The 14,887-nt window shown below is 50.2% G+C and overlaps 1 protein-coding gene across 5 annotated transcripts in view; it reads left to right on the top strand.

Moving 5' to 3' along the window:
• Positions 1-5,845: 5,845 nt before the first annotated feature.
• Positions 5,846-14,887, top strand: part of MDGA1 (MAM domain containing glycosylphosphatidylinositol anchor 1) — a 214,940-nt gene continuing 205,898 nt past the window's right edge. For 3 of the 5 annotated variants that reach the window (XR_005256310.1, XM_038131760.1, XM_038131763.1), the window contains exons 1-2: positions 6,217-6,726; positions 7,080-7,324. Coding sequence is in view for 4 of the 5 variants with exons in the window: in XM_038131760.1 (XP_037987688.1) it covers positions 7,198-7,324 (127 nt within the window). In the remaining variant the exon portion in view is untranslated. Of the gene's footprint in view, positions 6,965-7,079; positions 7,325-14,887 lie in introns of all 5 variants that reach the window. The other 2 variants (XM_038131762.1, XM_038131761.1) reach the window with 2 other exon arrangements.

Here is a 14,887-nt window from a genome sequence, read left to right as displayed (position 1 = left end):
CAAAAATGAATGTGGCCACTAGGCAACTGAAGTGAGAACACCAGCTGGAGTGTTTTCTCACCGACTAGAGGTGTCAGGACATGCGAGCCACTGCTTCACCTGAGTGCTTCCACAGAAGTGAATCTGCAGGATGGCTTCCTCCTCTCATCAGGGGGACGTGATGTGCTGTCTATGGCCAAAGTCTGCCTCTACCAAAGCCTAAACAGGAAGGTCCCATCTAAGAGGTGTGTGAGCCAATAAACCATCCCTATGCTGTGAGTGGTGTTTAAAACCCCTCAAGGGGAATTCAAGTAGCACATTCTCCTGGGAGTGCTGACGACTGGTTCAAACACAGCCCTCTGGATGGAGGCGACTGGTTCAAACACAGCCCTCTGGATGGAGGCGTCTACTTCAGGAGTAGCTCCTTTACTGTCACCTGCCCCACCACCTCCACCTCAGGGCAGGGATCACATGTTTTGGATCAGCTGCCTGGCCCTGACAAAAGCTGCAATCGATGCACCTTTTGCTTGTAGTGGCAGAGGGCAGAAACAGGGGAGAATCATGCTTGAACCCTTTGTCTCTGCTCTTTGTGGAAAAGTATCCCTCTCCTATGCAGTCTGGGAGATGTGGACTAGGAGAGGGCACTGAAGCAATAAAAGGAAGTGGAAGAAAGGAAGAACAGGTTCCTTTGACCAGCACCAGCTTGACATTTTCTCAACTCGCTTTTTACACATGAAAGGGAGGGTGGGAAAGAAGAAGAAAGCATGAATGTAGAAGGAAAAGCAGGCAGAAGAGAAAAAAGATCAAAGAAAAGGTGAAACAAGAAAAGATGTTCCCAGTGATGCTGCGACACTTGTCTGCACCCCTATACCAGCCCAAATCTGTCCTAAAGCACAAGAGAAAAAAACCCCAACCCAGCAGGATCTCTGTCAAACTAGATATATAGACTAAGAAGCACAGAGATTGGTAGAAAATGTTGTGTTAAAAGCCTCTGGGTTTAGTGCACAAGCAGAGAGGGGGGAAGTGGGGAGGGCACGGGGTGAGCACTTGAGCTAGGGAAAGAAGAGTGGCCACACATTGAGATCACAGGGGCAAGGGATTGCAATGGCTTTCAAATAAGCTTTAACCAGGAAACAGAAGTGTGTCCAAGTATAGTTGGGTGAAGGCAGGAGGCAGGAATCTAATGCAATAGCAACCAGCTGTCAGAAACACTGGCACAGCCCCGTGACTAACAGCATCTGGGAAGTGCAGGGAGGAAGGGTCGTAAAGCTCAGGTAGGATGAATACCTTGGGTGAAGAATAGAGATGGACTCCCTCTCCATCACTCCGTTCAGTACCAAACACTATCTGTGACGAGAAGAGATAATCAAAAATGCAGAGAATACACAAGAGGCTCAGAGGTACCACTAGTGGTGTAAAATGCATCTGGGAAGAAAGTGAGCACATCATAGGTCTATTCCCTGGAGTGGAGATGAGGAGAACTGAGGACAGCAAAGCAGAACCCTTGGGATTTATAGCCCTATCTTGCTTCATACTGAAAGCAGGAGATACCCAGGAGAATCTAGGACTGCAACAGCACCAGCTTGCTGTTATGAATAATGGGAAACACTGCTCTAGGCCAGGGGAATTTTTTTGCACAGAGATTCTGATTTCAGTACTTCAGAATGGCAAACTAGGATTTTTTAATGTATTTTTTTACAGTTTTCCTGGCAAGACCAATTAAACAGAAAGAAAATGGACAGTAGGTATGGGGTCTCGTGCCTGGATTGGGGTGACCCCGAAAGATGGAAAAGTCTCTGCTCCAACCCGTGCCTTCAAAGAAAGACTCAGCAGTCTTGTTGTCCGGTCTCAAGGTTGTTTATTGTTGGTTATCTAAGATTCTTCTCCCTGAACTGCTGTGGCCCGTTCAGCGGGTCAGACAAAGGCACACTGCCCTCCCAGGGGGCTGGTGCCATCTTTTATATCATACATTGCTTGTTACATGTTTATACTTTTCCCCCAATGCCTACTATCTATATTGAATGGTGACTTTCTACTCTAAACCAATCTGTGAGTGCCAACATCACCAAAGACATGGAGGCTAGAAAGGAGAAAGAAGGAGGACAGGGCACACCCAAATCCCTCCATATTAAAACTCCTGACCCCCATGTACAAAACTTGGACCCCTGCATACAAGGCTTAAAACCCCCTTGTACAGCACTCAGAAACTCTTCCCTTCACTCCGTGATTATCTCTACTATACTACCTAACTTGTGTGTGTGGCTTGTAATTCTTCATACAGAGTTAATAATTTGCTCCACGAGCTAAGATCAAAACCCCATGTGTGTCTTTGGCTGCATGCCAGGGTCTCAGAGCCCCCTGCCAGCGGCTCTGGCCATCCAGGGCACCCAGAGGGATGTCCTGGGTTCAGACAAGTAGGCAGTTCAGCTGCATCCTGTCATTGTAGCTTTGCTCAGCTTCTCATCTTCCAGGAGGTTGTGTGTTGCAGAGTACCTGGTACTGTTGTGTCCAGTTTGTTTGCAGCAGTTTGAGGGGGCTCCCCTTCCTCACACACACTGGCTTTCCCTTGCCTTTCCCAGTTCCCCTTCTTTGGCTCCTTTGCTGCCCAATTTCACTGCCTCACATCAGAGACGTGTCCTGTTCCACACTGCTGCAGAACCTGCTCCAGCTCAGAAGCAGCACAGGAACAACTCTGTATGCTCAGCTCCTTGATGCAGACCAACGATGCAGTTAGAATTCCCTTGTTTTCCCATCTCCCTGATAACATCTCTGCTGCAGTGCTTCAGAGTCCTCCAGCTTTCCCCTTCCCAACTCCCATCTCTCCTGCAGCATTTGGACTCACCCTAGCTTTGTCCATTGCCTCTTAGGTGCTCCATTATGTTCCTTTTCTATTCCTGCTTTCTATTTCTACTCCCTTTCAGTAGGCATAGCGAGAGAAATGTTGCAGTAAAGCTTCCATATATGTGTGGAAGGAAGGAGGGTAGGAAGAGATCAAACTTCACAGATCCTGGAGACATTCTTGGATGGGTTGCTGAGAAGAAAATGAACAGGAAAGAGGTGATAGAAATGTCAAGCCACAAGCTGAAGAGATCACAGGGGCCCAAAGATAGTTGCATCATCCCAGGAAAGAATGAAATGACAGACTGCACCAGAGTACAGCATGAAAACATTGACACAGAGATAATTAATGTTCGTGCAACTGGACCTTGGCCTCACACGGTTCTTCAATCGCTTCCTGCCTGGTGTCATGCTTTATATGATTTGCTCTCTTTGAACACAGCAGCTGTCCCAGAGACTGTCTACCTCTTAACAGAGCTGTGAAATATAGGTGATGGAGTATGTATAAATATTTCAGAGACAGGACTCATTTGACAAGAGGGGTCTTGAGAAGTGACCGGAGACACTGACTCCCAGATGGAAAGATGGGACAAATACGTTCTGTGGAAACAGTCGGGGCGGGGAGGAAAGGCATCCTTCATCTTTGCTTGCTGACAAGTAGAATCACTACAGGGTATGGTTTCCCTATAACAAGCAGCTTGCTTAGCAAGTATGCATGGGAGTGCTGTCTTGCTGTCACCCATTGGAAACTCCATAATTATGAATGCTATGATTTATTAGGCCTCAAGCAATAATTATTAATTACCTTATTTAGCAAATGCAGTTATGTTCTTGGGCTTTGGCAGTATCTTTTCCTACTCAGAATATACTTTGGCAGTTTACTTTGAAATTCATCTTTCATAAGCATTTGTGCCAGTGAAACATGAGCATGTGTATTGAATGCTAACACAAAAAAGGGGTGTGAAGCATACATTTTTTGGATTTTTTTTGACTCATTACCCAGATACGTAATTCATACTCATTCAAACACCGAGGCACTAATCCATAATTTAATGAGAATCCCTGGAAAAAAATAATGGAAGGGCTGCAAAATGCCACATAAATATCCTTATTTCACATTTATGCATAGAAAAGAACAAGACTCATGTCTCCACGATTTTATTTTATCACCACGAAGCTTCCTGGATCTGCAAACATCTCTTCATCTCGTTTTCCTTGGGTTGCCTTCAGCCTGCTTTGTGGAGACAATTTTATTTTGTCTCACTATCATCAGCTCCTGCTTCTCCTCATGCCGTGGCACAGGAGTTGATTCACCTGTCCTCCTGGTGCTGGCTGCCTCCTTTTACCTGTGCACCCTTTATTAAGGCTGCAACCACCCAGTGCAGGAAGGATTAAATACTTCTCAGATAAGGGTTTATTGTATTAAAGAATAAATTTGCTCATATCAGGTGCTTTCACAGGTGCCCTGCTCTATGCCATCAGCTATGGAAAAGGCATCTTAAGAGTGTGAAAAACACAATTTCTTGGCAAATTTTCCCTTAGTTGTAGCAAAAAGAATTACAAAGGAAAAAACAAAACCTAAACGACCACAAAAACAAACCAGGCAGTTTTACACGGGTGGTATTCTGATAAGTGATAGAATAGAGTCCAGTGGGAAATTGCCTGCCATGCCTCCCACGTGCATGGATGCCGGGCACTGGGGGGGGCCTGGGCTCTGGGGTGCTGCTGTCCGGTCCGTATCGCTGCCCTCTTCCTGGGGCGTGCTTCTGCATTTCTCTTTCTGGCTGAGCACCGTTTACAACAGGAATAACTACTTGCTAATTAGGGGCTAGATCTATTAATTGCTTGTTTGTTAGAGCATGATCGAGCAGCCAGCCGCTCTTTGGGCCATATCTTTTGATTTTTTTTTTTTTTTTAATGACATTTTTATCCAAGGAGTGACCTGTTCACATGACAGCTCAGTACCTGCCGGGTCCCGCACCCCGGGCCAGCTGCGGAGGGGAGCGGGTGTGGATGCCGGGCCGGGAGCCCCCAGGGGCAGCGCGCCAAGCCCACGCGTGGCCGGGGCGGGGGGCGCGACGGGGCCAGCCCCGAAGAAAAGCCGGAGAGGACTCGCTGTCGCTAAAGGACACCCGCACCAGCACCCGCACCAGCCCGTGCCCGGGAGCCCCAGCTAAGCCAGCGCTGGGTTAGAGGCGAGCCGGAGCCCGGCTCCCGGGAGCAGAACGCGCCGCTAGGAGAGGTTTCCACGGCGCTGGCTCCGCTTTACAGTCTGGCTCATTGCTATGGACTCGGGACATGCACGGGTGGGCTCGCCAGCTCGGGGGCGAGCAGGTCTAGGCTTCCCAGAAGCAGCGTTTTATCTCCCTAGCAAAGCAGACGGAGATAGAAGTAGTAAAGCAGGGCCCCGCGTAGCCCGCGCTGCCGGTGGTGAGGCTCGGGGCTCGCTCAGCATCCTCTTCCTCCTCCCGGCCTCTGGCTCGGGCCCTAGGCGGGGGCACGGGGAGCGGGGCATGCACAGCTTCCCCGCTCCGGGTGTCACGTAGGAGCATCACCACGGCCCGGGCCGGCAGCCCGGCGAGTCCCGCGGCCCCGCAGCCGCGCACCGGGCTGGGGACCCGCACGGCACCCCCGCCCCGCCGCGCCCTAGCAGCATGCACAAGGCAGCCCCGCCAGCCTGCACCTACCTGGGGGGCCCCAAAAAACTTTGCTGGCACCAGCGGGCACCAGCACGGGAGACACCCCGGAAACCTGTGCTGTCCCACATCCCTTGCCACTTCAGGTGCCAGCCGGGAAAAGCCGACCTTGCCGCGAAGGTCCTGAGGATGAGAGTACCCCGGACTGACAATCGGTCTCCCGCCCGAAGCAAGTCCCTCTTTCTCCCATCCCGGCGGTCTTGTCCATAACTGGGCCGGGGCGAGGCGTGGGGAAGCTGGCAGAATTGGGCAGGAGGCAGGGCTCTCCCCAGCACGCCCGCTTTCCGCTTTAATTGGAGCTTTTTTTTTTTTTTTTTTTTTTAGCGGAGGGTAATGAAATGGTGAAGAGGGTAGGGGGAAAACCTGGAAAGCCAACAGAGTGGAAAATCAAGCGCGGCTGGCAGAGCCGGCAGACAGGCAGGAGCGAGGCGCCCTCGGGGCAGCCCCGCTGGCGGGCGCGGGAAGCCCGGGACGCCCCGTCGGGGGTCGGTGGAGCCGAGGAGTGCCCCGGGGCCGCCTGGGGCGCGGTGGCGTTCCCGGCAGCTTCTGCAGGAGATTTTGGCGCTTCAGGAAACAGCGGTGAGGTAGAGACCTCCCAAGCGGTTTCCAGCTGGAATCTGGCAGGACCAGCTCAACTTTGTCCATCTTCTTGTCCCTCGCTGCCGGCTACCTTCCAGTTACAGCCCGTTAGTTCCCTCTAGGAGCTCCGGCAGCCGTCGAGGGAGAAAGACGCGGGCCCCTGTACAGCTGCAAATCCTCTGCGAGGCGGGCGGAGCAGGCAAGCACGGAGGAGACGCACCCACACGAGGCTGGCACACAACATCAGGGAAAGTTTTGAAGGGAGAAGGACCTGGCAGGCTGGGGAGGAGGCGAGGAGAGCCGGGCTGAGCTGCAGGCGCTGCGAGGGTGCGTGGTCTGTCTGCTCCTCGTTTGCTTCTCCCTTCAGGCTGGTTGGGGCGGTGCAGTGCAGCTGGGGGAGCTCTTGGGAGCCGCTTAAAAAAAAAAAAAAATCCTTCCTGGATTTGATTAATTACAACAATCCCCTCCTCAGAAGATCTGGAAAAGAGGAGCGAGAATCACCTATCCCTTCCTCCGCCTTTCAGCAGCTGGCTCCTACCCCCCACCCTCGCTTCCCCCCTTTTTCTCCACCTCCTTCTCCTTCTCCCCGTCCGCTCCAGGGGCTGCGGCCAGAGCCTCGTCAGGAGGAGGGAGGGTGAGGACTCACTCAAGTTGGCCCCAGTTGGCAGCACTTCGGGCAGCGCGGGACTTGGGGCAGCGCTCGGCAGCTCCCGCGGAACAAAGGAGCCCGGGCTGGCCCGGGTCCTGCTCCTGCCCTACCCGGTGCCGGCCCGGTGCCCCCGAGCTGGCCTTTCCCCGTACCCCGAGTGCGGGTGCGGCTGCCTGTTCGCCTGGAGATCCTCGAGCAACCTGGAGAGGGGAAGCGGGAAGCGGTACTCCGCGTTTCTGCCCTCCCTGTCTCCTTCTCTCGCTCTCACCCTCCTTTCTCTCTTTCTTTTTTTTTTTTCTTTTTTTTTTTTTCTCCTAAATTTTAAATTTTACCCCCAGGTGGCCCCTGTGTGGGGGGTCCCTTCCTCCGCCCGAGGGGCGCCGGTGCCCGGCGCGGAGCGGGGCGCATGGGGCGGCGTTTCAGGAGGCTTTCGGCTGCTCCTTGCTCCCCCGCCGGATGCTGCCTGAGCTGTTTTGGCTGTTTTTCTTCGCCGGCGATGAAGGCTCTGCCTTGAAGATGGACATGATCTGTTTTTTATTCCTGTCTCTGGTGCCGGTGTACAGCAGGGGACAAGGAGTGTACGGTAAGAGACGTTGTCGCTGTTTGCGAAGGAGGGGTGGGGGGCGAGGGCGCAGACGGCGGCGGTGGGATCAAAGTTAAAAAGCACCTGCAGGAGAAAGTAAATGATGCCGCCGAACCTCGTCTCAGCCTGAGCGGAGAGACTGACGCAGCAATAGGGCTTCCAGCGCCTGTAGCTACTTCGTAATTTCTCGCCGTAACCTCTGGCCGCCTCCCTTGTACGAGTCCGCCGAGATGGCACGGAGGGACCGCCGGCGGGACCGCCGCCGGGGGAGCGACTGGAGCCCCGGCCCTGCCTCCCCTCTCCCCACCCGCCTCGCGTGGGGACGCCACGCTGATGTCGGCGGGGGCGGCTCTGGGAGCACCTCCGAGTTGCATTTTCTTTGGGGCAGGGGGAGGACGGAGGATCCCTCCTCGGCGATGCGCTTGCGGGTTTCCTTGCTCTCAGGACCACCGGCACGGGGAAGCAGGGAGAAGGGCGTGCGGGCTGCCCGGTCTCGTTCCCTGCGTGCCGGGGGCTGCCCGCTCCCGCCCCGGCACGGCTCCACCCGGCTCGGCTCCCCACGGCCGGCCCCGCCGGGCTGCCCGGGGGGGCGAGGCCGGTTTTGCACCCAGTGGAACTTCGCGGCTGATTTTCTTCTGAAGGTGATGGAGATGGGTGGGTGGTGGTCTGTGGCAGAGATGATGCCGAGCTGCTTGGTTTTTGGGTTTTTTTTTTTGTTTTTTTTTGTTTTTTGTTTTTTTTTTTTCCTTTTTTACTATTAATATTTTTGCATTTACGGAGCTTACTTCCTCTCCTTGTTTGCAAGCAGTGTGGCAAATGGCGAGCTCGGGTGGTCTCCTCATGAGAGGTTTGGCTTCCGCAGCCCCTCAGTGCGAGGGCAGAGGCAGGGGATGACACCCCGTGCTGCCGAGCACAAGCCCCGGGCTGAGAGAACACCCGGGGTTTACTTTAGCCAGACGTGCAGCCCCCCTTTCCCTCTCCCAGCCCCCTCTGAATTCTTGCTTTACAAGATCTGCATTTCCAATACACTGGGAAAAAATAAATAAAAGCAACCCACAAGACTTGTCTCTCATAACAAGCCGGCTTTATCTTGGCTTACAACTCAGTTGTGCGTTGCTGTTAAGTCCTTCTGGAAGGCATGCCACTGCCTCTAACAAGCCAAGCTCTCTGAGCTCTGAAGAGAGACCCCAGTGAGAGAGTCCAGCCCCCCCGCTCCCTCTTTTTTAACAGCACGCAGCCAGTCTCTTGTGTGAGCTCTGGCAAAGATCAGTTCAGTCTCACTGACTATGGGTAAGTCTTTGTAGGTCACTTTTTAATGATCTATTTCTTTAATGGAAACAATTCCTCCTTTCTCCTTGAGGACTGGGATGTTAATTTGAGTTTGGGTCTGTTTTGTAAAATAACCATTTTAAATAGAGGGTGTTTGGCTTCCTTTATTTTTTTTTCCTTTTTCTTCTCAGTATATGTGTTTTCTTCTCCCAGTCTGTATATCCAGACAAAAATTGTATGACCCTTGAAACACAGGAAAGATGAGGAGTAGAATGAGTTTGTGGTACAGAAACCTGGTCAGGGCATATAATTTAATCTTTTAAAACAGGTGATCTGCTTCTAGCTGAACTTTCATTATTTCACTTCAGTGTTTTTGCTGTCAGTTGCTGTAGAATGGACTCGCTGTTTAGAATTGTAGCAAGAGGGACAGAGCTTAAAACCAGGTTTGCTTGAATGTGCTTTAGAGGGTTGCCTGTTGTATTTTTTCATACACTTCAGTGAACTTGCATTTGACAGAGTTGCTGCTATTAGATCTTCAGAATAACTTACTGATGTTTTTTGTCTTTTTCTCTCACAGAGAGATTGAAGAAGCTGTGTACAAAAGAAAGCACAGATGCACACATACACTAAGATGAAGGCATCCTTTTAAGCCAAAATGGTCCACTATTTCTATCTGTTCTCTTACTTAACTACACAAAGGGGAAATCTAGTGTCTTCCTTCCTCTTCCCACCCCTACCTCTTCCAACTATCGAACAACAGGAGCCTTAATACGCAGTTGTCGCTGAGTGCAGCCCAGAGCAGTGTCTCGAGGAATCAGCACGCTGCAAACTTGGACGGTGACTAATAGTTTTCATATTGTCCTCACCAATTCTGCCTTCAGTCCACTACCCTGGGCTGATTTCATGCCTTCTGCAGCCAGCACTGTTTCTTTGGATGTGAGGTTGCTGTTACTGATGGCTCAAGCAGAGGTGGATTAATATTGTTATATGTGCAAGGACAAATAAAAAGCAGGATTAGAAATTAGTCCCACTGCCCCCCCTCCACTTGGGTTTTTCCTCTTTTCCTCTGTATTGGTCTCTTGCCATAGCTTTAAGCTGTACTTCAGCATTCTGTGTTGTGAATGTCAATCTCATGTGGCACCTAATGTAAAAATTATGGGAACTCATGTGTCACGGTTCAGATCTCTTTCCCTGCCTTTGCATATTGGCAGTGGAGACTGGAGGAGGCATCTATATGGGTCTATAAATATATTTTACTTTAGCAAATCTCCTGAGATTAAATCAGATTAAACAAGATAAAGTATCCATGTGATGTACCCTTTAAATAATACACCCACATGGATGCACACAAAAGACCTCTGTCTGGGAGAGCAGAGTCGTTGGAGAGGTTTATTGAGATGAATGGTATAAATAAAATGTGGATAAGGGGGGTTCTGGGAAAGAAGCATTTGCAATTGAGGTGCAATTTAATTAGGAGTCAAGGTGCTTTTTGCCTGCTACCTGAAGAGGCTTGTTATATAAATTGGCATTTGTTGTAATGACTGAAGTGTGTCTGAAACTCTCTTCTCATTAGCTGATCCCATTCTTTCAGCCTTGTTTGTTGCAGTGAGACAAGGCTGGCCTGATGGGGAAGGCAATTCAGCAGGCTGCCAAGAGGCAACTTTTATCAGCCTTTTGTGGTAGCCTATTTCCCAGACTGCATGTGCTTTTCAGTCCTGGTGTGTTAATGCTGCTGGTCAAGATGAGAAGCCAACTGCAATAGATCTCTAGAAAAGGTTAGAATTGAGGAGGAGGAGGAGGAAGGAAGAGGTAAGGAGACAGGGGACTTGCCCTTCAAGGGTTGTAGTTATCAACACTTAAAGACTATAAGTTAGACTGAGAGGGGAGGACTGGGGTGTGGTGGTGGCATTCAAAGGGAAAAGCATGCCTCTTGACTCCCACTCTGCTTTCTAGATTCCAGGACTTGGGTAGCTCTGGTTTGGTGTGCACAGTGCTGCTGCTGTGCTTGCTCCATGTGCAGTGTATAATTAACATTTCTGGGTTGTCTTGCAATTAGCACAGTCTCACCGATCAGCAGCAGCCTTTCAGGCAGAATAAGAAAGTGGGATGTTTTGTCCCCTGCCTCTCCTAATTCAACTGCAGAAAAGACATTGCAGAAATGGGCATCACTGTGTGTGGTGAGGGGCTACATACAGCAAGGTGAGGGAAATGTTTCGGCTGGGCAGCAAGGAAAGCTGCCTGGCACCATGATCAGAGGGACTGGATGGGCTGCACTTGAAACTGGTGGGGTGAAGCACTTGGAGTGTGGGGTAGTCCTGCCCTGCCTTTGGAGGTGGGGAATAAATGAGCAGTTAAGGCTCTTTGTTTTAAGAGACACCATCACATTGAATCATCCCTGAGATGCCACTACAGACAGAAAAAAACCCACCCCAAACTAGTGGAAGGCTGTTTTCTTGTGTCTGTGATGGACGAGTGTCGTAGTAAAACATATCCGGTGTTTAGACTAAAAACATCCACACTTTTTAATTTCACGTACACATGACATGATTTGTTTCCTGCTCCTTTTACCTTTTGGTTTTTTGTTTGTTTGTTTTGAGGGTTTTTTAAGTAAAAACATTTTTCCTAGAGTTTTTTTAATGTAAACTGCCTCACACCCTCTTGCAACCTATATGCATCTATATCTTCTGCTGACAGGGGCACAGGCACTCTAATGTCACCTGGAGCCGGCTGATCTGAATCCATCCCTCTCATGTGCCTATGCCTAGAGCTGTTTTGCCAGCAGTAACAGGGAGCCAAGACATGGAGCTCCTCGAGTACCTTGCTGTCATCTCAGTACACCCTGTGTCTTCAGAAATGGCTGAAGAGATTGCTGGCTAAAGGAATGATGGAGCTGGCTCCTGTGAGCCACTTCTTGGCTGATTGTGTTGGGAAAATGCAATGCTTGAGCACAGTGGCCCTCCAAACTAAATATGTGTGTGTGTGTGTGTACACATACATGGATGTAAACACATCCTTTGTGCTCAATCATTTCTCTGTGCTGTCCAGCTCTTAAATCTGTGTGGGCCTAGGCTGTATAGTCTTTTGAGGAATGAGTTTTCCAACTGGAGTGCCATAGGACTAGTTTCACCAATGGACTGTGTTGGTCCAAGATTTGCATAGTTCTTGATCTGCTCTTATAGGTCAAGGCATTAAATCTGTCCAGCTTCAGAATACCTTGCTGTTCTTCAGCTGCGATGTGTCAGATTCACTCTTCTGTGACACTAGAGCCTCTGGTTTTAGGTCAGGTCAGTAGCTTCACACACCAGATAAGCCCTCAATTGACTTTAATATGCAGTACTAGAAAACTGACATTATCCTCTTGACAGGTTGTTTGCAACTTGCTGGATGAAGTCAAAATATTTCACTATAGGTGTCATCAGAAACCACCATCCTATGCTAATTTTTGTGGGAACATGAAGACAGATGTTGAATAATTTGACATGAGCAGCACAGCTTTTAAAATTATCACCGTGTCAGGTTCACACTGGAGTTTCTGAAATATATATCTATATATGATTTCAGATGAGTTTGAAAGGGGGGGGGGGGGGGGGGGGGAGGTGGGTGTAGTAAGTGACTCCCAATAAGTGGAAGATGCAGCAGAAGATGGCCCTGGAGGTTCAAGACAGTAATTCAGTAGTGGCAGTAAGGGGTGCTGTGCTGCTGAGGCTGCTGTTCTTATTTTGAAGTAAAGATAAAAATGATTTCCATGCTGGTAACTCAGGCATCTTGTGACACTTCCGATCAACCAGAAGCCCTACAGTTTTGCCTGTGTTTTGATGAGTTACTGCTATTCTGCTTGCTGGGCTAGTGCAGTTTCAGGCTTCCAGTCCCTCTCTCCATACACACTGTGCTCTCTTGGTTCATTAAGCATAGTCTATTAGCATTAAGCTAAGAACCATGCCTGCATGGCTATGGCGTGTTATCAGGAGGGCAGAGGGGGGTGGGGGAAAATTGCCTTCAACCCAGTGCCAGTGTGCTGATAAAAGCATTAGAGAGAGATGCATTTCTACTAGGGAAAGACAGCTTGGGGTAAAGGTGTTTCTTACTCTGTTTATGGAAATGTCCCAAACCCTACCTGCAAAAGGCTTCTCTACCTTCTCTAAGGTAAGTCCACAGGCAACTGGTTTGTGTGTTAGCTCTGGAGAGACAGTTAATTGGTGAAGTACTCATCAGGTGAGATGTTGGTATTTTTTGTGCAGAAGAGTTGCTGTGCTGTGTTGTCAGATGGGGCTCTGCTTTGCTGTGGGGAAGATGAGCCCTCTAGACAAGAGACAGTGGATAATGTTGGTCTGTTCTTGGAAAGGCTGTGGGTGCCCACATCTGGCGATACAATATCTGTTTCTTTAGGCCATACCCGATAGCCTAGATCTTAGGTATGCTGAAACTGTTAAGAAAACTTTGAGACCATTTCTGCTCTCAAGCAGTCAAGGTAAATACACCATGTGCCTGTGTCCCAGACACTTTCTGCTGATCATCATCCTCTGGTGTGGTACAGGTTTAAATTCAAAAGGGTAAAATGTGCCAGTGTCCCCTGAGCTTGTGGAGGAAAGGGGAGAGCTATGGCATTGACATCACACAGCAGAATGCTCATCTGGGAAGCCTTCAGAATGAGCCAGAGATAGGGATGTGTTCAGAAGTGGAAAAGGAGAATTTGTGTATTTTATGTCTCTGTACCCATGTTTAACTCTGGAAAACTCTGGTTAACTCTGTGAGATCTCTATTCTGGTAGGATCCAAAGCACTTTGATTTGAAAAGAAAAAGAGCTCTCACTTGTCCCTCATTTGGGGAAGGTGATTGAAGAATCAACAAAGTTTGTTTCTTATAGCTAAGCACTTGCCTACTGTTTAAAAGAAGAAATTAAATGTGTGACAATCCATGGAGCTGAGACTCAAAAGTGCTGCATTAAAGAGCTAGGAAAGAGCTCGAGGAGTGGAGGAGGAAAAGGAGATCCTGGGCTAAAGCTGATCTGGTCTCAACGAAATTCAAGCATGGGAAGGGCTGTTACCACCAGGTTAGCTGGGACAGCACACGATGGGAGGCCGAGAGCCTTTGTGCCCAGTTTCAGTGTTTCTCGGAACGAAGGTTTAGACTCCCGCTTATTTTCTGTGACTTCTGCCCACGCAGAAAGCGCCGCCGCAGGCGGTTCCTGCTTCCCCTCCCACCCGAGGAAGAGGCTGCCCGTCCTTCCCCGCCCTGCCGGCGGCTCCCCTCCAGCTGTGGCTGCGGAGCACATCTGGGCGGCGGGCCGCGCCTCCGCCGCTGCCCGGCAGAGGGAGGCGTTGCGCGGCCCCGGCGGGGGTGCCCGGCCAGCGCCCCTTTCCCGGCAGAGCGGGGCCGGGATTTCCTCGGGATTTCCTCCCGGTGCCGGCCGGACACGCGTGGGGCGGGCTGGGAGCGGCCCCGGTGCCGCCCGCAGGCGGCTCGTCCTTCCCGGGGCCGCCTCGGCGGAGCGGGGAAGGGACCCCGCTGTCCTCCTTCCTGGCGCCTTCCCGGAGGCTGTGTGGGAGCGAGCGCCCGGGATGGAGCTGCCGCGACCAGGTTTTGGCGCTGGCTGCCTGCGTGTGGCTTTGCATCTGTCCCGGGTTTCTTTTAGGATCTGGAGCTCTGTCAAACTGTACCCAAGCACTACATAACCACCCCACCCCCCGGTTTGTTTTTTGTTTTTATTGTTTCCTCTTTTCTATTTGCTTTCCACTCTCTCCTGGATTATGAATGTGCTATTCTTTTACTCCTTCTTGCCCATTTGCAAACAAAGATTATTTTTAAAAGTGAGTGCCTCTTAAATCCTTCATTAGGTTTTCCCTCTTTTTTTTTTTTTATTTTTTTCCCCTTAACATATCTGTGTAGTTGTGATTTGGGGACTTTTGTTTTGTTTTGTTTGTTTAGGCTTTTGTTTGGCTGGTTTTAGTTCTCAAAAAGGTAGGATTAAGGCAATCTGAATGGATATGAAGGAAGAGGGTTACTCATGCATGGGAGAGGAAGAAAAGACGGCAAGGTGATGTCTGACTATTGGGCTTTAAAAACATCAGATGAGGTTGTTAGCGCTGTGATATATCTATAGCCTTGGTTCTGTGATGCAGCAGAGCTGGGTGGCCCACAGCAGAGGTATAGGATTGATGCTGGTTCTTTGGCCCTTGGAAAACATGGCTTCTAGGGATCCTAGCCTCCAGCAATGGTGTCTTCTGAGCATTGCGGCTACCTTCAGGGAGTTCTTTGCATCACTGTATTTGCCATGCTGTATCCAAGGTCAGCTTC

This window comes from Motacilla alba, chromosome 3, assembly GCF_015832195.1.
Source record: "Motacilla alba alba isolate MOTALB_02 chromosome 3, Motacilla_alba_V1.0_pri, whole genome shotgun sequence".
Lineage (NCBI taxonomy): Eukaryota > Metazoa > Chordata > Aves > Passeriformes > Motacillidae > Motacilla > Motacilla alba.
This window is presented reverse-complemented; position numbering and strand designations above follow the sequence as displayed.